We start from the raw sequence: 22,573 nt of genomic DNA, 5'->3' as shown, positions 1-22,573 counted from the left end.
TCCCCCCCTCAAGATGAAGTCAGAGGTCATCTGCTCTTCAGATGACCTCTGGGGTCAGTGGAGGGGTGGCCTCTTCACGCTGCAGCCAATCAGAGGCCAGTTTGTTGGTCTTCTGCTCCGCTTTCCCAGGGCCTCATGATATTCATAACATGTTAATGACCTTAACCCTATTGATTATGGCCAAACAGCCTAACTTTAAGCCATGTGAAGCCCAGCGGTAACCTACACAACACAACATCTGTGACTCAACAGATTTAGCAATACTGGATAATGCTTCCTGTTTGTATACAACCTATCAATAACCAGATAATGCACGGATATAAAGTGTGTCAGCAATACAGATAACTCGTGTTTTGTTTATGTTAGCCACCTAAAAAAAAATTGTATTCTCTTCACTTCTAAAATCATCAGTGTGAGGAAGACATATTTTTTGCCTCCAAATAAACTAAATAATGCTTTTTACATCAGTGCCAACGAATGCATGTCAATAAATTGAACTAGTTAAAAAGCATACAAAACTAATAAACTACAACATAAGTGATGTCCCAATAAAGAAATGGGTATTTAAATATATAATAATAGATGCAGTAGTTTCTCCCGGGTATAGAATCTTTAATTACATCATTTGAAATCTAAACTATTAAGTCAACACATTAAAGGATGATATTAACCTGACCCTAGGTTTTGAGACTTGAATTAAAACTATAAGGCTTTGGATGATTAAATCAATAGTTAGCTCTAATCAATACATAATTACACTCCGCCCTCCTCATTTGATTGGATATTGAAGTTTGGGGGTGCATGTTTATGACAGTCATCCATACAAATACTTAATCAACAATTCATAGATGTTGTTGAAAACACGCGTTATATAATATATTTTGGAAAGCACAACACACTTCCTGTTCTAAATGTGTCGACTGCATTTACCTGTACCAATGAATGGGTGTTTTGCTGATACAGCATGGCTGATCTCACAGCTGGAGCCCATTGTATTGCTATTGAATGAGGGCTGGGAGACGGCAGGGTCATTGTCAAAAGGCACGGTCGCTGGATCAATAACTGAATTCATTAGGCAGCTGACTTGCAGCCATCAATATCTCCTTATAATTACCAGGTTTTGTGTTAGAAGCAGATGCCGTCCAGGGTGACCTTATAACCAGTGGCCCTTGGTAACTGATATTTATTTTGTTCATCTTATTTTATTGTCTTAAATATCTAAATCTGATGCACAAAAAAGAAGACCTCACAATGCTACGTTGCTACATGGGAAATCAGTATAGGTTGATGTCTGATCACTCTGTCGTCTGAAAAATATTGTTTAGAGATGTATCATATGGACCTGATACGAGCTTGACATCCAGTTAATGTGCATTTTGGCTTTATATAGATTGATTGAAAGAACTAAAAACCGCTCAACTTGTTGGACTTGAATCAAGTATAAAGTCACAAATCCATTACTAGCCCAATATCTAAAAGTTGTGTCAGAACAATATTTACAAGCTACATGATGTACAGTAGGCTACATTCTTTATTGTCCTGAGACCCTTTATCTGAATTTGGACACCCCTAAAAATTATTTTAACATTGATAAAAGGAGTACCACAAGAACAGAGTAGGGCTAGTTCTGTCAGGACAGACATGCAATTAATGTATTGTATACAAAGTAGACAAAAGAAGCATTGGAGAAATAACAACACAAAGGAAATCGAATGAGCATTGTTGTTAAATAATGTGACCTACATCATCTGTACACCCATTATTATTATTTCATTAGGAAGATAAATATACACACTGTTAGCCGACACAGAAATGATAGTGGGAATAGTGTAAAACATATGACCCTCTTTGAGTAAGCTGTTTCCACTCCAGGTGAGTACAAGTATCATCTTCTTTAAACATTGCATTATTAAATGTATCCAGTTCGTGTTTTGTGACAGTTCCTCCTGGAGGCCCCTGGGGTCCCCACACCTCACTTTGGACACACTTGCTGGCCTGTGCGGTCTGCGCATGCGTGAGGAGGCGGGTGTGGGGCCCCTGTCGAGCCGCCGGTGCTGGGCTGCCGGCACATCAGAAGTGATTTCGGGGATATACGGACAGCAGCACGCAGAAGAGCGGCGGGTCGCGCTGTGGGAAAATGACACATACACCTGGATAAATGGCGAAGTTTAAGATGAAAGTCCACCAGCACTGGTTGTTTTTAGTTTTGTTTCTTCCTTTATCAGGTGAGTGTCTTGTTTTTGTTGAGTTTTTAGTGCTTACCTGATATCATGTGTTCCGAGCGCGGACTGTTGATGGCATAAGGTGAACATAATGCAGGTTAACGTTATCTATTGTTCCTATATGAAATATTCCTTATGTAACTATGTTTTTCAGAGACAACATTGTATTCTGAACCTTGTTGACGATGAGAATATTACAAGACATGTTGTTATATTTTAACCGTATACTTTCTATCTATTTTATTCTTGTTCTGTGTTTCTCTGTCATTAATGTCAGTAAACTGTTAACTTGGTCCGGATTCTGACAAACTTCATTCTAATATTTATAGATGCAATGCAAATATTAAAACAACATACCATACATCACTGTTTTTCTGACAGATATACTTTTTTTTTATCCAGCCAATTATACATCAACGTAGGCCTATATTAAAGTATGATTATGTATGCTTAATACAGCTGTCTCTAATTACAAATATAATTAGAGTGTCAATCATACTACGAAATCAATGCATTCTGCATGCCCTCTTTAAAAAATAAGGTAATATCAATGAAGTTTGTTTTATTACATTATGGTCTTTATGGAAGTAGTAGATATTGTTGTGCAATCATAGTCTCATTGCACAGACAAATCCTTACTAATGATCCCTTTCTTTTACTCTAGGTATTTTTTGTTTCAGCGAGTTATCCTTCATCACAGAGCCCAGTGATGTAACCTTATTACCAAAGGACTCTGCAGTCTTGGACTGTCAGGCTCATGGGCTGCCTCCAGTCACTATCAAGTGGCTGAGAAATGGAGTTCGACTGACAGAAAGTGAGCACATACAGTTTCTGCCCAACGGCTCCTTGTACATACCAAAGATAAAACATACCAAGGAGGATTCAGATGAAGGATTCTACCAGTGCCTATCCCAAAACAAATATGGAGCTATCCTAAGCCAAAGATCACGTCTGACTATCACAAGTAAGTATGGAGTTCAAAGTGAAAGCTATTCTCTGAAGACAACATGGATTTTGTTCTTATTTTCCATGGTTAGGATCAAGATGAGGATGAGTTTACTTTTCGGTGATATCCACTTTGTGTTGTCAGCATGCAGGCATTAGAATGGCAAGTTCATGGGTTATTAACCTGGAGATGGGAAGCAGATGTACCCCACCCCACTCTTTTTATTCTTTACTTAGGAAAAACCTCTAAAGTTTGGCTTTCCATGTTTTTGGAAGTTGTTTAGACTTGGTCATGCTTGAGTTCAGAGCTGGCAGTCCAGTTATAGGATCATTTTAAGAGACAGTTAAAAGTAGATGGAGAGTCAATCTAAAAGCTCATAAAAACTCCATTAACTGGCAGCCATGAGTCAGAGTAAACTATCTTCTTACTGTTCTTAGTACAATTAAAACTTCTACTCCTATGAAAGTAAGAAACATTTGCAAAAAGTTAGGATTTAGCCTTTTCTCTTCTTATGTTTAGTGGGATTACATTGTCAATAAGGACTGTGGCTCTGTTTAATTGTTGAATGGTCTGCCACACAGAGGAATCTCTGAAAGGCTGTTCTGCTTTTAGCCTTTGTTTGGAGTCACCCTGACCGCCCCAGAAGAAAAGGTTAGGGTTTCAGGTCATTTGTGTGTCCACATATCAGTGGACAGGACAGCTGTGTCTCTTCAATGGGCCTGGTCTACCATGGACACTTTTCAGAGGTCTTAGAAAGGATATCCCATCAGCTGTGTCGTGGAAACCAACATGGCCTTCTGAAATATACTGATTTTGACACTGAGGATAAAAACGTTGGGCCAATATATCCCAATACTTAACAGGACAAAACTTTGAAGGCCTAAATACAACCCACAGCAAGAGATTATTAATCATAATAATAGAAATACAAGTAGGAAAACAAATGGAGACCCCAACTCTACTCTGACAATTATGTCATGACGTTTGTCAATCTATTAAAAGAAAACTTAAATATCCAGTTATTTGTGTGATAAGATATAAAAACCCTCAAATGTGTCCGGGTGTCCAGCCTTTGTCAGTGAAAGGGTTAAAGGTTTTTTGGTCAGCTGTAGGCAGGGAGGGGTTGGATGGGCCTCCTCTGGGCTCCCCTTCTGTCCAGAGGTCCTGGGGGTCGGGGGTCAGCAGGGAAAGGCTTTGTGATGTCACAGGCCTGCCCGGGCTCGGCCGCCCTGTTGTTCTTTCTCCCAGCCCCCAATCCCTTTCACTGGATCAGCCGCTCTGTTGCCCTGTCAAGCAGAGCCCCTTTTGTTAAAGAAAGGCCTGTGTGTCATGTGATTGAACGGGCCTGATATTGCAGTAAATAGTGATGATCTTTTCAAAACATGCTTACATTCAGGAGGTGTTTTCCTTGTTGTTTCAAGGACTACATAACTTATTTAAGCACCTTTTGGATTCACAGGGTATCACATATCCATGAGAATGTTACATTTATAGAAGAAGTTACATTGTTACATTGTCATACATTGTCATACATTGTCATTGTCAAGTTACATTGTCATTCCAATGTAATACTACTGTAGCATTTTATATAGGATATAAACAACATAGAAATCACAAGGTTCCCTCTTGTAGACTAATGGTAGACTGACTTCGATCTGCCTCCCAGTTTGGGCTCAAATTGAATGGACAGGGGGTAAAGGCGAACTTTGACCTCTTTAGAGAAACCTTTGTGCTTTTTGACCTAGACATTGATTTGTACTTCACAACAGAGGTGACCATATTAGTGGCTGTGTCTGTGCAGGCCACACCCACAATCTACATCTCTGATCCCTGCCTAAGTGAAGACGGCCTGTTATATACATAGAGAGGTTGTCATGTACTAACACTGAAGGAAAACCTGCCATTTCCGAGAAATCGATCTAAATCAAACTTTCATGGATCATTTGAAGGCCCTGGTTTATTCACTTGACATCAGCAGGGTTGCTAGTTATATTATGTGTAATATTGATGAGTTAAGGTCTTGAATTAAAGGATTGCTTTAATTTAGATGTCCCAAAGCTCAGGATTTAAACGTGGGGTTTCAGTGGGGGAACAGGGTATTGATTTTCTTTAACATGATATTGACTTCCTTCCTGTGAGTGAGGGGGAAGGGAGAGAGTTATCACCCTAATGAATGAAGGTCATTTGTAATATCCTTCTGGAGACAAATGCAGATTTTGAGTTGCTTATTGTGGTGATTATTGAAAGATCTTTTGAAAACACATAGACAGAATGTGAGCCATGAACTTGATCCCAGTGGTTTTAGTAGTTTTAAAGCAAATGTAGTTATACTTGATCTTGAAGCATAGTGGTGTGTCATGTTGACTTCTGCAACAAATAGTTGTTCTTCTATATTTAAACAGTATTTTTGATATGTTTTATTATATTAAATGTTAGGGAATAATTTGCTTAGGTATTCAACCTTTGACACAGTTCATAATTTTCTCCTCTCACTGTCTCCTTTCCCATGGCATATGTCTACGGCCTTGGGTATTGCTGCTATCTCTCTTAAGGAGGAGCAGCTTGGGCGCATTGTTGTTGCCAGTCTATGACAGAGCACAAGCCGCCATGAGGTACTTTACTGTTCAGGGACGAAGGTTCCCTGGCGCGCATTCTTTAATATGGACGAGAGCTCTAATTAGATTCAGGGTCCATAATTGTTTAGTCTCACTGATGAAGAATGTCGATTATTACACTGCGACTAGTTAAAACCTCGAGCTACAGAAGAGTTCTTCAGAATTGGCTTGGCAACCACCTGTTTTGTCAATTCTCCGGCCGTAACTCCAAATAAACCACCAGTGTTTGCCATCAAAGCTCCAGCTCTCCTCGTGTCTCTCTGAGTCCCGACTCTCCATGGCTACAGAAGTTTCCCCCACATTAAAGGTTTCTGGCCCTCCTCCTTATGCAAAGTGAATTGATTAGTTTGTACCTATAACAATGCATCATTCAGTGTCATTCTTCAATTGATCCATTGATTGGACCAGCTGGTCAGTATATGACCTGATAGCTCATCTGCACACAAGCAAGATCATGGTGTCGCACAAAGATCAATACCTTTCATATAATCATTTAACATCCATCACAGTCAGGGTGTTGCATGCATAATGTATGGTTTGTTTTACCAAATATTGAAAGGATATGCTCTATTTAGTAAGTGACAAACACAATTAAGTGCCAAACAAATCGGTGTTAGTAAATATTTAATTCAGCAGCCCACTACTTAGAAATTCTGAATATTTTCAGAGTAGGTTAATACATATGTTTTTAATGTGCTGCTACATTGATTGATAATGTATTTCCCCCCTCAGGTATCTCAGAGTTTGTATTGCATCCTGTGCCTATGGTCGTGACTGAGGGTTCAGTGGTACGACTCACCTGTGCCGTCACCTCCAGCCCTCCAGCCACCATCACCTGGGAGCTCAACCAAAGCACATTACCTCTAAAAACCGAAAGGTACCCATCAACACACCTTCTTTCCCCATCATAAGACCCCATAATATCTTATTGTCTTGTGGGAAATGTGAAGTTGTTATTTAGAAGCAGCTCCCAAACTGTTGTTTACCTGGTAAACAGGGTTCGAACAAAGACTTGAACATTTGGAAAAAGCTTAATTGTAATACTTAATATGTTTTAAGGTTAGGTATATGACTTAACATGGATATGCCCCTTGTAAAAGGTTTGATTTTACACATGATATCCTGTTTCATCTACACAACCACTCATTTAAAAAAAGAGTTATTTTGTTGTTCAAGGCCTTTGTTAATTCCTTACTCTGCATCATTGAACAATCATGAACAAAACATACAATTTAATTTTACATACACAGCTAGTAAATAGACAAAGTTTCAATATATGACTATATGATTTCTGTAAACTTTATTTTTTCACAATTGCATTTATTGTAGCAATATAGATTTCATGATAGATGCTTTAAGAGTACAGACCTTTTTGTTTCTGTCCCTTCAAGGTGCTTGAATTTCACTGTTAAAAGAGTTTGTGCCTAAAGTTATTGTTTTATGTTCCCAGAATCACAGTTTTGCCTAACGGAGTTCTTCAGATCCACAATGTACGATTGGAAGACGCCGGACAGTATCAATGTGTGGCAACTAACATTGGTAGCCGTTTGAAGAGTAGAGAGGCCACACTGACAGTCAACCAAGGTACAGCGAGTGCATCCACTGGATGTAAGGGCTGACCATTAAGCCATCATATCATATTGGAAATTGATTTTGAACATTTTCCTTTCTTGTTAAGGTGCTGGCCCTAAACCACGTCAGAGGCCCATAATCATTGCAGGACCTCAGAATGTATCAGTGTCTCTTCACCAGACGGTTGTCCTGGAGTGTGTGGCCACAGGCAACCCCTATCCCATCATCTCCTGGAGCCGCGCTGACAGGAAACCCATCGACGTGTACAATGCCAAAGTGCTGGGCAACGGGAACCTTGTTATTTCTGATGTCAACCCCAAGCACAGTGGAGTGTACCTCTGCAGGGCCACCACCCCTGGAACCCGCAACTACACTCTTGCTGCAGCCAACATCACAGTACAAGGTGCAGTGGAGTCTCACTTATATAGCACTGGTTCTCTGACAACATATCATACATGCTTCCTATATTCCATAATACAGCTAAAGCTTTTTGAGATGTGAAAATATTTTTGACTTTAGAAGATAAGTCCATATTGTTTATGGAGAAAGTGATATGGTGCAAGAAGCAACTCAAGTAGTCTGCTATGGGTTAAGAAATGTAAAGCAATATACTATGTGCTCATTGCTTTTCTCTTACACGTCTGTTTCAGTGCCTCCATCCTTAGTTGAGAGGCCGGAGAGCCAGACCCGTCCGAGAGCAGGTACTGCCCGGTTTATGTGCCAAGCAGAGGGAGTGCCTTCGCCACGCATCAGCTGGCTAAAGAATGGAGAAGAGGTTCACTTAAATGGGAGGATCAAGATGTACAACAGGTATTGAAATCAAACATAACCAAGTACCATACCAATAAACTGTCTAAATCACATTCAATTTACTTTCTGAGGTGAGTACTGTTTGTTAATATTGTGTTTCTTGTTTCACAGTAAATTGGTGATTACTCAGATCATCCCAGAGGATGATGCCATCTATCAGTGCATGGCAGAGAATGATCAGGGCTCTGTGCTGTCCTTGGCTCGCCTTATTGTTGTAATGTCCGAGGACAGGCCCAGTGCACCGAGAAACATCCACGCTGAGACCATCTCCAGCTCTGCTATCTTACTGGCCTGGCAGAGACCTCTCTACAATGCACACAAAGTCATTGCCTACTCCATCCATTATATGAAGGCTGAAGGTGAGACCAAAAGGAAGAACCAGTTAATTCTGTTCATGGTTTTTTATTTGAGCTGTTATGAATTGGGAGAGATGAAGGTGTGAACAGATGCAAGGTGACCACAATACGCTATCTAACTCTCTCACATGTGATCAACTTTCCTTGGTGAAGGCCATCTGTTGTTGCTGCGCAGATCAGAGGTCAAGGAGGACTCAGAAAGGCAACTTTGCTGAAATAAAAACAGGCTTAGCCAGCCCATTGTCCACTCCCCAGCTCAATCTGCCTGCACTTAAAGGGACAGTGTAGCTTTTTAAAAGCATCACAGTCTTGCAGACCAGTAGCATCAGGAGATATTTAACTTTAACCATTATATTGACATTGAAGTTACCCTATATGTCATATCTGCCTTTGTAGTAAACACACTTTAAGAGGTTATCAGCTTTGTGTGAAGAGCCTTGTTGGTTGGTATATGGTTGTGCCTCTCATTACCCATGTTTATAGAAAAGATGAGTGACATTTGGAAAAAGCCAGCATCAAGCCTTTCAAATAACTGTTTATAAAACTGACTGTTTACAGGGTCATGGCCTTACATCCTGTCATAGAGGTCCCTCTCTTTTTTGCATTATCTTAACACACTTTATGATCTATCTCTTTCAGGTCTAAACAACGAAGAATACCAAATTGTTATTGGCAACGACACAACCAGTTATATCATCGATGACCTTGAGCCAGCTCGAAACTACACTTTTTACATCGTGGCTTATATGCCAATGGGAGCCAGTCGTATGTCAGACCAAGTCAGTCAACATACCCTGGAGGATGGTAAGCATAAATCATTGAGACTCCCAGCATTCCTTGCTATAAATCACTCTGGTAGTTAAGCCAACTTGCATGCAAGTGATGTGAGCACATTTTGAGTTGAAATAAGGGGGATGGGCATTCTGTTGTTAGCACAGTTTTCTGCTTACTTCAAGCTAATTGATGTGAATGCTAATTGGAAATATGACATTTGAAGTTTCTGCCAGCATGCTTGTATGTTGAAGAAGTGCATTGGACTAAATACATTTATAATATCTATGTCTTTCCGCAGTGCCTTTACGTACCCCAGAGCTGAGTCTGACCAGCCACAGCGCCACAGATATTCAGGTGACCTGGCAGCCGCTGCCCGCCAAGTTGAGCCGCGGTCGGTTGTCTGCATACAGACTCTCTTACCGTACGGCTGCGGACAGTACTGTCATCTCTGTGGAGATACCTCAGAACAGCACTGAATATCTGCTGCAAGACCTTCAGCCGGACACCATCTACCTGCTCCGCATGGCTGCAGCCACCCGTGTGGGCTGGTGTGAGCCTCCTACGTGGACCTCCCACCGTACACCTAAGATCTCCAGCAGCAAAGGTAAACTTGCAGAAAGTGGAAAGGGAAATCCTGTTGCAAGCCGGTGAAAGCTAAATGTCATTCTAATGTATAGAGCAGTTTTGGTCAATTGTGACAACGTTTTCAAGTGTAATTGAATGTATTCTTAGGGTCAAAAGCAGGCATCTTTAGTAGGGTAAAAAGCCAACAACAAGTACATGCTAGAGAGTAATATAATATCGTGGTACCAAACTTGTAGCCGGCTATGCTTCTGCTTTCGTAACATCGTTTTGTTTTGCTGCTGTTAGAATACCAGGAGGATCACTAGGGCTCATGCAGAGTGGCCGGTTTTGGACTAGAGTTTGCTCTTGTAGCATTGACCCACAGTCTTTGTGTTGGTTACCCAGGAACCTTTGCCCTTCGCTGTCAGTGATGCTAGAGTAGCCTCAGTCACGGGTCATAAAGAGAGGGCCTCAGGCGTCTATGCGGGGGGAAAGAATAGCCTCTTTTCATGGCCTGGTGTGTTGGGGGAGGCTGTTTGTCCACCAAAGCTGAACTTCTTCTTTCAAAAGTTTGGTTGTATATTTAGTTGATGTAGAGCAGCACAGTCGACAGAATTCTACCTTTTTTATTAGAGATCAAGGTCTAGAACATGAAAACTAGGGATGATATGTGTGTGGTTAATGCATGTATACGCAGTGCAACTTAAATTATAACTCTGTCACACCCATCCATTGTGATAATGAGATCACCTACCATCCATCTTTTTTCTATACCCTGTGTCCTGTTGTTTTTTGGTGTATTCATCCTTTGTGCTTAGCAATATCTTTGAATTAAAATGTGTGTATTGATCCCATGTCTGGTGTTTCTGCCCCATAGTGCCTTCAGCCCCTACTCTTCAACTTGAGCCGCTTAACTGCACCTCCATTATGGCACGCTGGGAAACCTCCCCTCAGTCTGTGGCTGTCCAAGGTTACCGGCTGTGTTACCATGAGGAAGGCCAACCAGAGCAGCCCATCATCCAGCTGCAGGCTCAAAACTACACCTACACCATCAGTGGCCTTGGTGAGTAATGCACTGTAGCTTGTCTAACTAACTTCTGTGTTGTGAGATGATGGGAAGTGGATTGGGTGAAGAACAGATCACTTGTATATTTGAATGTTAGTGCATTTCTGCCATCTAGACCAGGGATATTGACGTAGAGACAACAGAGTGACCGATGGGTTCAAATGGGTCCCAATTTAATCCGGTGGGCAGTTGGAAGCTACATTTGCATTTGTACCCTCTGTGCTGATCAATATGGGCTGACCCCTGTTGCCTAACCAGTAGCCCCCTTCAGATCCTGCTGCAGTATAGTGTGAGAGCAGGCTCCCAGGGTTAGAGGTCAGGATCCAGATGTCCCTCCCGCCACCATTTCCCATCCCGCGGCTTGCATAATTACCCCTGGCCATTGTATTCCATCCAAGGCCAGGCCTGCCCTGTAAGACCCTGGCCACTGCCCCCTTTAGCCGGACACTGAATCACACAAACAAAAACCCCTGGGATTGGTCAAAACTGGACTGAGACACTGACCTTTAGCCGTGAGACAGCAGTCCTGGATCAGGACCCTGCCCCCCCCCCCCCCCCCCCCCCCCCCGGTCATCTGCGCTGTCCATGTAAATAACCCAAACAATCTATATGCAGATAACCAGGGCCTGTTAATATTATAAGTGTGCATCCTATGCAGTTTATACCTAAAAAACTAACATACCAATCTGTATATTGTCATAAGCCGTTTTAAATTAAATGTTTGCTTGCAGTAAAACTCTCTTTATCTGTAAACCCTTCACTTTATTTCTTTATTAATAATCAAACAAGCTGATTCAATTTGCTGGATCTGTAAAAGCCCTTTCATTTTTATTCCATATTAATAATAACACAAGTTGCTGTCACTGGTTCCATGTTCTATTATATCCCTGATATATAAAGTTCTGTCTTGGAGCCATGTTTCTTTCTGCGCTGATCCAAGTTTAAGGCTATAACACAAGGCCAGTAGGAAGGGCGTGAATGGGGGAACAAAAGGGGCCCGGCTCCTCCCCCACAGTACTGACCCCAGATTCCTTCTGTTGTATCTTGGCCTGACCTGGTGACCCGAGGCAAACCCCCCCCCAGTCCCATGGGCCTCGGATCCCAGCAGCTGAAGGCAGCCCCTGGCCCAGCCCCCACATCAGGCCTGGACACACCGCCTTCACTGGTCAATACCCATTGGCTGACCTTTCACACTGGAGGCATAAAACAAACCTAAACAGTCCCTCAAACACCCTGATTTAGGAGCTGATGCAATGCTTTCCAAGTAAAAAAAGGTGTTTTTACTCAAGTTAAAATGTTACTGATGTTTTCAAACGAAAGCTTCCCTCCCCAGACCACAATGATCTTCCTGACGTATTTTACCCAGTTCTTGATACAACATTGTTTCCCCCATAATTACTTTATTTAAAAAATGAACCTCATCTCGCCTCTGTTGTTTCCCTCCAATTTTGTAATGTGTGTGTTTTAGTTTTTTAAACCTAGCAGCACTGCCATTTTCATGGTTGTAAAATCTTTATAGGATTTGAAAATGTAAAAGACAATATCGTTTTGTGATAATTTCATAGAGCTTATTGATCATCTCACCATATTTACTTGGCCTAGGACCTGGTTGATCTTTCTCATGCTCCCTACTCATTACAATGCATGATAAACGAGAGGTTGGGGTGACTCAGGGGGCCATGCATTGTCAGGGCATGGGGAAGGGCCATTAATGAGCTGCAAGTGTCCCCTCCTGCAGACAGTTGTGAAAGAGTCTGCTTCTGTTTTTAATAAATGCTGCTCTATCTATTCTTGCTTTTGACATTTTAATGAAAATCTCTCAGGGTTTGGAATGATGTCTGGGCCCTGTTGGACTACTCAGATTTTAAAAGCTGCTTCATGCACTTAAAGCAGTCACTTTGATCTACCTTCACTTTTAGTTTTTACAACATGCCTGAAAATGTATTCTTTGTGTTTCAGATCCAAGGAGAAAGTATCACGTCAAGATTCTGGCTGTCGGTCAAGCTGGTGATGGCTATCAGACGGACCAAACAGTTAGCACCCCGGGATGTGTGTGTAAGTACATCTCTCTGTTGTTTGTTTCAAAAGTCTTTCTCATTTAAATAGACCTTACAACTTTTCACAAATTGAGAGATATGACATTTTTCCATCATTCAGCGGCCAGAGACCAACTGGCGACAGCCCCTCCACCTCCAGATCATGTGACTGTCTCAGCCACCAACTCGTCTTCAGTGTCTCTGCGCTGGGGCCGTCCTGCTTTCTCGTCTGGAAAGGCTGTCAGCTATACCATCCGTTGTACACCTGTGGGCACCCACAACGCCTCTGCTATACGCTACCTGCAAACGTAAGCCGAGAACCCCCAACAAATTCAGTATTTTACATCTGGCATGACAAATGCAGCCTCAGAATACTCTTTTGTTTTTGTTGCTAAGTATTTATGTTATGTAACACTGCATGTTTGTGAATGATGTGGCCGTTGTACTCTTTTTAATTTGCTGCCTGTGTAATTGTATGTCAAAAGCTCATATATATAAATGTTGTCTGTCCACAGCACGAGACAAAACGTGACTGTTCAAAATTTGGAAACAAACACTCGCTATGAGTTTGTTGTGCGTCTTCATGTGGACCAGATGTCGAGTCCTTGGAGTTCTGTTGTTTACCGTCAGACTTTACAAGCAGGTAATAACTTACTGTAACATCATTTCACCATGATTATGTTTCTGTTTGTCCAGTTCTTCTACTCTCGAGACACAAATCAGTTAATTGCATATTGCTCAGAACATTTCTCAGCAAGTCTAATTGACCGTGAATATGATTTCTCTGTTTGCAGCACCTGGGCAGCCGCCTAAAGGAGTGCGAGTCACTCTGATCGAGGATGCCACCGCCCTGGTGTCCTGGAGGGAGCCCACCGAGCCCAATGTGGTGGTGACACGCTACACCATCCTGTACGCCTCCCAGAAGGCCTGGATGGCTGGACACTGGCAGATATTGCAGAGGGAGGGTGAGTAGTGGACAGCATCATAAAATATGTTTTGTTGGTGATATAATTACAGTTTTAAATATATATTTATTAAGAACATCACATGTAACTGTTATTTAAGCATAATGATGTGCACTATAATTCATTTTCTATATTTGTACTTAATTGTAGTTTTGCTTTTGTTTACAGGGAGCCACACAATGGCGCTGCTGGAGAAGCTGGAGGTGGGGAACGTCTACCTGGTGAAAATATCTGCCTCCAACCAGGTGGGTGACGGGCCTTTCTCTCAGATCGTGGAGCTGGCTCTGAAGAATGGAAACAAACACCGCAGCAAAAACCCCAGGCACTCTGAAAACTTCCCCGATACAACAGGTACACATCATTAGATTGCTTCTTATTTATATTAAGCTGGTAGTTATGTGGCATTCATTATTAAAGTAAAGCTATACTCAGTTGTTAGTGTTGTCTTGAAATTAAATGGTTTGAATTTCTCTTAGGCTTTAATGTAACTTAATAAAAACAATTGGTGAGGTGATACACTTTAAAGGCAGTATGGTTTCATAATCATTAGTGAACATGGAGAGAATAAAAGCTCATTCTTGTTAGAAAACAAACCACAAGGAGGTGTATGTCAGCAACACCTGGTAACCATATATTATATATACGTATATATGTTGTACGATTTTTTTTTTCACATGCAATTCGTTTTTGTTCACATTGAATAGGAAAATGAAAAGTTTAGTTTTTTTCTAATGAAAGCTTAGTTTAATTGTATACCGTCAGGCCTTCACACAGTGTTAATCATGAACTGTAAACATCAGTCTATGAATGTGAAGGGTTGTTAAACAGCATTTTTTAGGCTGAGGGCATTTACTTTTTTATTTCCTTCAGGTTTATCACCCCTCTTTCAATTAATTTCTCTTAGTTATTATAACATATGTAATTATATTCCATCTAAAACACTGTTGTTTATCTTCCAGTCTACTCTGATGACCTCTACCACATAGACCAGAGGTCCATGACAGGCATCATTGTTGGAGTGAGCATCGCCTTGTCCTGTATTGTAATATGTGCCTTAATCCTCATCAGTAAGGGAAGACCAAGGTACATTTTGTCAATTTTTACAACAGTTTTAACAATTAACATTATATTCTCCTGAAATGTTCTAACAATATTATATTTCTATGATTCATAGGAAATCCTCCAGTCAAAAAGTCCTTGCTGTTGGAGATCCTGAAGGTCCACAAGCTGGGTTTTCCCGGCCCAATGAACAGCATACAGAGAATGTTGAGGCCATTATACCCATGATCAGTCACAACTTTCTAGATGCCAAGGTGAGACAAACGAAAAGTGTGATGATGGTTCTTCTGGTTTCAGAAATGTAATATACATTTGAGTTATGTGTGTGATGTTCAAAAGAGCACACGACCATACAAAAAATCTGATCTGATTTATTTCTCTTTAGTTCCAGGTCGGGTCTAATATTGTCAAAAACAGTGGCGGTCCAATCAGCAAGAATAAAAGCAAGAGGTGGCTGCTCTTCAAGAGGGAAATGAGGAACACATCTGAAAGTGATGTGAGTGATGCAACCTTATTCTGATCAATCCACTTTCCTTTTAGACTTCTCTTTTTTATCTTAATTTCCTTTTTCTCTTCTCCTTCTCATTAGGCTGAGAGGAGAGCCAGCTTGTACGAGGCTGGAAAAACTGTTTTGAGGTATGAGGAGCATTTAGGTTCAGCGCCTCTGCCCCCTTCATCCCGCGAGATCATCTTCGGACCTTACCACTCGGAGAGCTCTCACACCAGTGAGGGCAGCCAGGGGACGGGGGACTCGGGACACTACTCCAACGAAGAAAGCAACGAAGAGTTGAGCAACCCTTCCACCAGCCAAAGCTCCAGACCTGAATCTTTTGGGCAGGAAGATGTTGTAACTGTTGCTGAGCTGAAGCAGTCTTTTGTTGTGGAAAACGAGGAGATGCTGAGCCATCCCCTCCATCACTCCGCCTCTGATGCAACCCAGCTCTGCTGCACCTCGCAGGGCTCCCCTCCTGCCCTGCACTCGGCCCAGGACGTTGGCTCCTGACATCAGGAGGCCTAAAGCTGCTCTCCAGCAGCCGGAGCTACGCCACTTCTACCTCGTTTGCTTCCTGAGTTGAGCCCCTTGGTTATTTCCTGAGGCACGAGGGTTAAGGAAGCCAGCTGCTACGATGGACGAAAGGTGTTCTCGCTTCGGATCTACCTCAGGATTTTGTATGGATGTTCGTTATAACATTTTATTTCCATCTTCTTAACTTTTTACCTGTTTGTCTGTGTTCGCCGTTATCTGTCCTAAACCAAAGCTCACCTATGATGAATGTTAAAAAGAATGTCAAAAATGTACTGTGATACATTTTTGTTATATTTAATTACTTTTCACTGGAGCAGAGGGTGAAGTTGAACCCTTTTGACTGATTATCTATCTCCACGTTCTTGTGTATACATTACTACCTCTTTTTCACCACATTATGTGCAGTATTATTTCAGACTCAGGGGACACACATTCATTGCCATGTCTTGCTACCTCTGTTCGGGCGTTATTTTTTGGAGGTGCTCCTTTCTTGAATTCTCTGAACTTTTATTTTCACAGTTGAAAGATTTTTTGTTTCATTTGCATTGTCTTTGAATGATGTATGTTGTGAAAATAACAAGTGCTTTAGAAATGGTCAAACTATATGAGCTTTAACACATGGTATCGTTTGGCATTTCCAGTGCACTGAACTCAAAGCTTTAACATGGCCTTAATATCGAAAGGGCTTTGCATACTATAGAAGACGAGATCCAAAGACGGGAAAAATGGTACCCAAAGAGTTTTTGATAAAACAAAAGATATTTTAAGGCAACCAAAAATATAAAGATTATACATTAAGGGTGTGTTTGCCAAAAATATTGTTCTTGCCAATGATGTAAATTTCCCTTAGAATGGTGGTTTGAATGCTTTTCTTAGTGTACATTTTCTTGATGCTTCATTCTGGTAAAAGCTTTAGCGCAAGTCTCCCTGGCTTGTGCTCCGTTTGCCTTCTAAACCATTGCTAAACGCAGCGGTGATGCCGATGCTATTATCCAAAGAGTTGTCTCCTTCCTCAGATGGGTATGGCTTTTCTTTCACATGATCCTTGGTACTATGAGGTGGAAATATTTGACACACGACCAAAGATCTAGTTTGTCCTGCCAGTGATAGATGATGATATTTATTCTTTTTAAGAGAATCATCTGTTACCGATCACCAATAATGCTATATGGGAAAGAATTGTCTTTCTCTCTCCATAAAAACTCCTGTCCAGGTGTGACAATGAAGGATACTGACTATCAAAATGGAAACCCAATGTGTGAAGAGCAACATAATCAATTTTTATATCTTTGTAATACAAATAATCCTAACCAAAGAAATTTGAAGTCTCTGTTATTTAGTGATTTTCTTTGGTTTCATTTACATTATTTGCATTTAAATGTGATATAATTTCCAATGGTTTTGATTGCTAGAAAGGCATTTTAACATAGTTTCTTTTTTTAAAGCTTGAGATGTCAAACTGTTCTGATGTCCTTTTATCACCATGAAATCTTACCCAAATGATACTTAAGTAGGTTAAAATGAAGATTTGAATTTATATCTTTCTTTTAGCATGATGTCGTAAACAAAAACATTTCCCAATTAAAATGTGACATTTGACTAAATTAATAAGTTCAAGTTAAAAGTTTGTCTGTGTAATTCATTATTATGAAAGGTTCATTTGAAGCCACAGATAATTTTGCTGACTTAACTCAGGTGCCAAATGTAGATTTAGAGTGTAGACTTAAATGTTAATATTTAAGTTATGTTTTTGTTTTGTATTTCTGCTTTTGAATACCAAAATGTATCTTTTAATCCAAAGTGAGCAACAAAACTAATTATTTTAAGTGTTTAGATGTTGCAACAGACTTTTTGATACTCTCAAGATGATCCCAAATACTAGATAATAAAATTCTTATTGAAAAATGTTGTGTTGTCCTTGGGTTTGTGTGTGTGTGTGTGTGTGTGTGTGTGTGTGTGTGTGTGTGTGTGTGTGTGTGTGTGTGTGTGTGTGTGTGTGTGTGTGTGTGTGTGTGTGTGTGTGTGTGTGTGTGTGTGTGTGTTTCATTGATCCTTTTAAACTTTATTGTAACATTAAGATGAAATTGAAGATGTAATACTTGCAGGTTTCCCCAGTCTTTTTCACAATTAAGTAAAATCCACACATTTTCTGTTGTTTGGCTTATTGATCACAGAGAGCTATGTTTGACTCCATAATCATGACAATGGTCACCAGCCAGTCCGGCAGTGGCTCAGTCAGTAGGGGCTTGGACTGGGAGCTGTAGGGTTGCTTGTTCAAGTCCCCGACCAGACCTAAAATATGAAGTGTGGACTGCTACTTGGAGAGGTCCCAGTTCACCTCCTGCCTACTAGGATGGGTTAAATGCAGAGGCCAAATGTCACTGTGTCTGCTGTGTGCTCTGCTTGTGTGACCATTAAAAGAGTGTTTCATCCCTCCCAATTCTATTCTACCAGCTGTATACGATGATAACATATTGTGTTACATATTGAATCATTTACAAATGAAATAGCCTAAAATTGTGTTAATCTTTTAAAGTAAACTCATTACATTACAAAAAATCCAAACAGTTTTGAAAAAGAAAAAGGACATTACTATAATGATAATAAAAAGTAAGTCAAATGTGGTTACAAACACTGAAGTTGAATGTGAAAATTAGATTAGATTATTATTTTGAACATGTAAAAAAAAGAAAAACAGTTAAAATCCCAACAACCTGACTGTTGGCAAACGTTACTCAACATTCTAAGTTTCCGTAGTGCCGGTAACGATTGGACAGGGTTAGTCAGTGGGCAACACATCACAGAGAAGTCCCATAAAGTCAGAGGTTGAAAAAGTATACTCTTGTACTTAAGTAAACGTAGAAGTACCAGAGTGTAGAAATACTTTGTTACAAGTAAAAGCCCTACAATCAAAATTGTACTCAAGTAAAAGTACAAAAGTATTAGCATACTACTTATAATACCAAAAGTACTCATTATGCAGATTACATTACACATTATTGATGCATTTAAGTGTTTTTAAAGCTCATAAAGGTGCAGCTCATTTTAATTACTTTGTATGTTGCAGAGTAGCTTGTGAAATGTATTCCAGGTGTAACTAAAGTCTCATTTAAATATGCAAGGAAACTAAAAGTATAGGCTATTAAATAAATGTTGGGGAGTAAAAATATACAGTCTACCTAGCAAAACATTTAAAAATACTCAAGTAAGATACTAGTAACTGACAATTGTACAGTAAAGCTACTTATTACTGTACACCACTGCATGAAATTCATTGGTAGTACTAGTGTGTGTCCTTGGGCAAGACACTTCACCTGAACTTGCTCCTGTGGGTATTGTCCACAGTATCTGACTATTGCATGTATGATATATGTACTAATGTGTGTATATGTAAAGCGCTTTGAGTCATTGAAAAAGCGCTATAATAAATGTACGGAATTATTATTATTATTAAACAAAGACAGTGGTAAATTATGTCCTTTCAAAGGACATAATGGGACTCCTTTGAGTCCGCTCGATACTGTATATTTCCACGGAGAAGCGTAGTGTGCCACAGGGCCAGCAGGGGGCAGGCGCTGCAGCTGCGGCGGGGAAAGAGGAAGAGGAAGAAGAAGAGACTGCTCGGTCTTGTTTGTATCGGTGCTCGCACGCAGCGTCTCTGCTGCGAAAATGCGCATCGAAAAATGTTATTTCTGCTCGGGACCAGTGTATCCCGGGCATGGAATGATGTTTGTAAGGAACGACTGCAAGGTATGTCAATGTATTTCCATCTGAATAATCCTGTAACTTTAATAGAAGCTCGTGTTTCACTGTCAGCGTTAGCCCAATAACGATAGCTTTCTAGCTAACATGCTAACATAACGTGCTGTACTCACTCACGTGGGATCAAAACATGCGTTTTCTTTCTGAAAGACTGTTAACAACTCAACATGGTGATTATATTATTCGCATTCATCGGTTTATATTTCGAGGTTAGAGCGCCTAATGTTGATACTTTTTGAAATGTTAGATCAACTTTGCCTTAAATGAAAATCTAGTCGATGCTGAGGCCGGACATTTAAACAGCAGGGCCTCATGTTTGGCTCGTGGAGTAGTTGCGCCCTCTAGAGGTTCACTGTGGACTTATCATAAACACCCTCAGTTATTGATCTAAACTTTCTTTGTGTGTTGGTTGAGATGTGTCAAGTGATACTTTAAAATAACGTGCATTCATTTTTAAGGCTTCAATTGGCAGAACTACATGTGTTTTAACACCTGACAAAGTCACAACAAGGAGACAACATAAGCTTTACAAAACACAAGATTCACAATACATAAAATTCGAAGGCTAATAATTTCTTCATATTTTGATACATATTAATACAATAATGTATATAAAACATACTAGTTTTCAACTTGTTATAACTTACATTTTACAATTGTTAGCATTTGCTGTCCGTTTCCTTCCATGCTATTCTGTAAAATAAATGTTATTGTGTAACTGAAAAACAGGATGAACAGAAATAATCAGAATACCTTCTGATTACCTCCTAAACGTGTTCTTCTGCCCCTCTTCGTAAACAGTCATTCAGATTCTGCAGATCAAAATGCCACAAGAACTTCAAGAAGAAGCGTAACCCTAGAAAGACCAGATGGACCAAAGCATTCAGAAAGGCCTCAGGAAAGGAATTGACCGTGGTGAGTGGTTTATCAATAGAGCTCTATCGCTGTCATAGATTTGTTTTTACTGTAACTTAACAAACACATTTCCTTTCTTTCAGGATAACGCATTGGAGTTTGAGAAACGAAGAAATATGCCTGTTAAATATAACAGAGCTATTTGGGATAAGACAGGTAATGTAGAAATCTATTTCTTATGTGTAGGTTTTCCTGTTTTGATTCTTAAGCTGAGTAGTCATATTTCACTTACATTTTTTACAGTGGAAGCAATGAAGAGGGTGGAAGAAATCAAACGGAAACGACAGGCACGATTTATCATGAACAGGTGAGCAAGGCGTTTTGTTTTCTTTTGAGTTCATCTTTCTGCATCTTAGAGACACCATCTTATGTTAAACTGTTATTTATTCAACAAATACTGTATTGACAGGATTTGAAAAACAGTGCTTGCCTTACCTTTTTACTTTTTCGCCTCCACTTATAGATTAAAGAAGGGCAAACTGTTGGAGAAGGAGGAGGCCATCACCGAAGTGAAGAAAAATATTCACCTTATCAGAGCACCACATGCAGGTAAGCATTTTTTAGGAACCAAATTTAGCAAAGGTATACAACAAGTATCCTGTAATCATGTAAAAGTATTTTTAATTGATGACATTTTTTTCTGTTCACTGATGGCATGTGACCCATTTAGTACACAATTCGTTGTGTTCATTGTACTAAATGGGTCACATGCTTCATACATCAAACAAACAACATCTAATGTCCGGACATAAAACAAAATTATTTTTCATATCAGTAGAGGTGGATATTGATTGGAAAGACATTTGTCTTGGGTAAAATCTAGAGATGATGTATATTTTGTAATGTTTGTTTTCACTAATATACATAAGATACGGTTGTCATTTTAGCACTGTTAAAAATCTGTTTGTGTTTGTTTGTCTATAGGAAAGGCCAAACAACTGGAAGCCAAGATGGTGCAGAAGTTACAAGAAGACGTGGACATGGCGGATGGAGATTTGTAATCTTCAGAAAGACTCTCATGACCAAGTTAACATGTATTATATTGTACTCCTGTTTGGAATTAAAATGTCCAATTGGCTGATGATGGACTCTGTAATCCTTTTGAGTTTTAAAAAGCTGAACGCATTGATCAAACAATTATCTGCCCCTAAAGCAGCAGTAATTAACCACATGCCTCCAAGTTTGTTTGTTTGTTTTTTCCTGTGTGGTAGTTTGTGCTTTAAAGAATGTTCTCGATCATTTTGCATAGTAAAGTGTATTAGAGTAATACAGAAAAATTTAAAAAAGGTAACAAACAAAAATGTAATAAACATCTTTTCAACTATTTTTTCTTAAATTTCGTTTTTGTTGTGACATAAACTATAAGCATAGTATTTATACTTCAGCTGAATATACTTTGGTCTTAGTTTCCCATGGTCATTAGCTGCCTTTCCCACACTGCAACCAAATTATTTAAAAAATGTATAATCTACACATTACAGGTGTAACAGTGTAGGCTAAGTCAATGTTCATCATGTATGCATTTCACAAAAGTGTTATTGGTATTTAAAAATGCATTGAAATGTCACATTCAGCCTCCAAATCTAAACCGGGATAAACATTACACATATTCATTATTTGCTAGCAGAGAGATAATGTCTGTTATTTTTCCACAAATATGAAGGCTTCAATGTGGGGAAAGTAAGTCTGATTGGTATTTACCACAGACCACATCAGATGGGATATGTGTAATTAATATTGGCAAAACATAGAAAAACAACAACATAACTAATCTTTCAAGCCTAACCAAGTGCAAAAAACTATTCCTACATTTGAATTAGAACAATTCTGATTATTGAAGTTTATTTTACAGAGGCAACATTGAGTTATGGAAAGTCTTAAATA

The 22,573-nt window shown here is 39.8% G+C and overlaps 2 protein-coding genes across 2 annotated transcripts; both read left to right on the top strand.

The window, feature by feature from the left end:
* Nucleotides 1-2,140: 2,140 nt before the first annotated feature.
* On the top strand, nt 2,141-17,883 carry prtgb (protogenin homolog b (Gallus gallus)). The gene is made up of 19 exons (XM_071203532.1): nt 2,141-2,225; nt 2,887-3,186; nt 6,516-6,660; nt 7,234-7,367; nt 7,462-7,758; nt 8,006-8,165; nt 8,277-8,524; nt 9,161-9,325; nt 9,594-9,899; nt 10,737-10,922; nt 12,885-12,980; nt 13,083-13,269; nt 13,477-13,604; nt 13,756-13,926; nt 14,095-14,277; nt 14,886-15,009; nt 15,101-15,239; nt 15,371-15,481; nt 15,575-17,883. Exons 1-19 carry the CDS (start codon nt 2,159-2,161, stop codon nt 15,986-15,988), a joined length of 3,561 nt encoding a protein of 1,186 aa, XP_071059633.1. The 5' UTR covers nt 2,141-2,158; the 3' UTR covers nt 15,989-17,883.
* A 1,738-nt stretch (nt 17,884-19,621) lies between these two features.
* rsl24d1 (ribosomal L24 domain containing 1) lies at nt 19,622-22,013 on the top strand. Its single transcript, XM_034084670.2, has 6 exons — nt 19,622-19,762; nt 20,576-20,689; nt 20,773-20,845; nt 20,933-20,996; nt 21,153-21,238; nt 21,614-22,013. The coding sequence occupies exons 1-6, from the start codon at nt 19,682-19,684 to the stop codon at nt 21,688-21,690; spliced, it is 495 nt and encodes a 164-aa protein (XP_033940561.1). The 5' UTR covers nt 19,622-19,681; the 3' UTR covers nt 21,691-22,013.
* Nucleotides 22,014-22,573: the final 560 nt, after the last annotated feature.

Source organism: Pseudochaenichthys georgianus, chromosome 6 (assembly GCF_902827115.2).
Source record: "Pseudochaenichthys georgianus chromosome 6, fPseGeo1.2, whole genome shotgun sequence".
Classification (NCBI taxonomy): Eukaryota; Metazoa; Chordata; class Actinopteri; order Perciformes; family Channichthyidae; genus Pseudochaenichthys; species Pseudochaenichthys georgianus.
This window is presented reverse-complemented; position numbering and strand designations above follow the sequence as displayed.

What these genes read in the sequence shown, in the direction of transcription:
- prtgb (XM_071203532.1), top strand. Translation starts at nt 2,159, where the DNA reads ATGGCGAAGTTTAAGATGAAAGTCCACCAGCACTGGTTGTTTTTAGTT. An exon ending in TCAACATACCCTGGAGGATG is followed by an intron (nt 9,326 to 9,593) that starts GTAAGCATAAAT and finishes GTCTTTCCGCAG; the next exon opens with TGCCTTTACGTACCCCAGAG. An exon ending in ATCAGTAAGGGAAGACCAAG is followed by an intron (nt 15,010 to 15,100) that starts GTACATTTTGTC and finishes TATGATTCATAG; the next exon opens with GAAATCCTCCAGTCAAAAAG.
- rsl24d1 (XM_034084670.2), top strand. Translation starts at nt 19,682, where the DNA reads ATGCGCATCGAAAAATGTTATTTCTGCTCGGGACCAGTGTATCCCGGG. An exon ending in AGCTATTTGGGATAAGACAG is followed by an intron (nt 20,846 to 20,932) that starts GTAATGTAGAAA and finishes CATTTTTTACAG; the next exon opens with TGGAAGCAATGAAGAGGGTG. An exon ending in GCACGATTTATCATGAACAG is followed by an intron (nt 20,997 to 21,152) that starts GTGAGCAAGGCG and finishes CTCCACTTATAG; the next exon opens with ATTAAAGAAGGGCAAACTGT.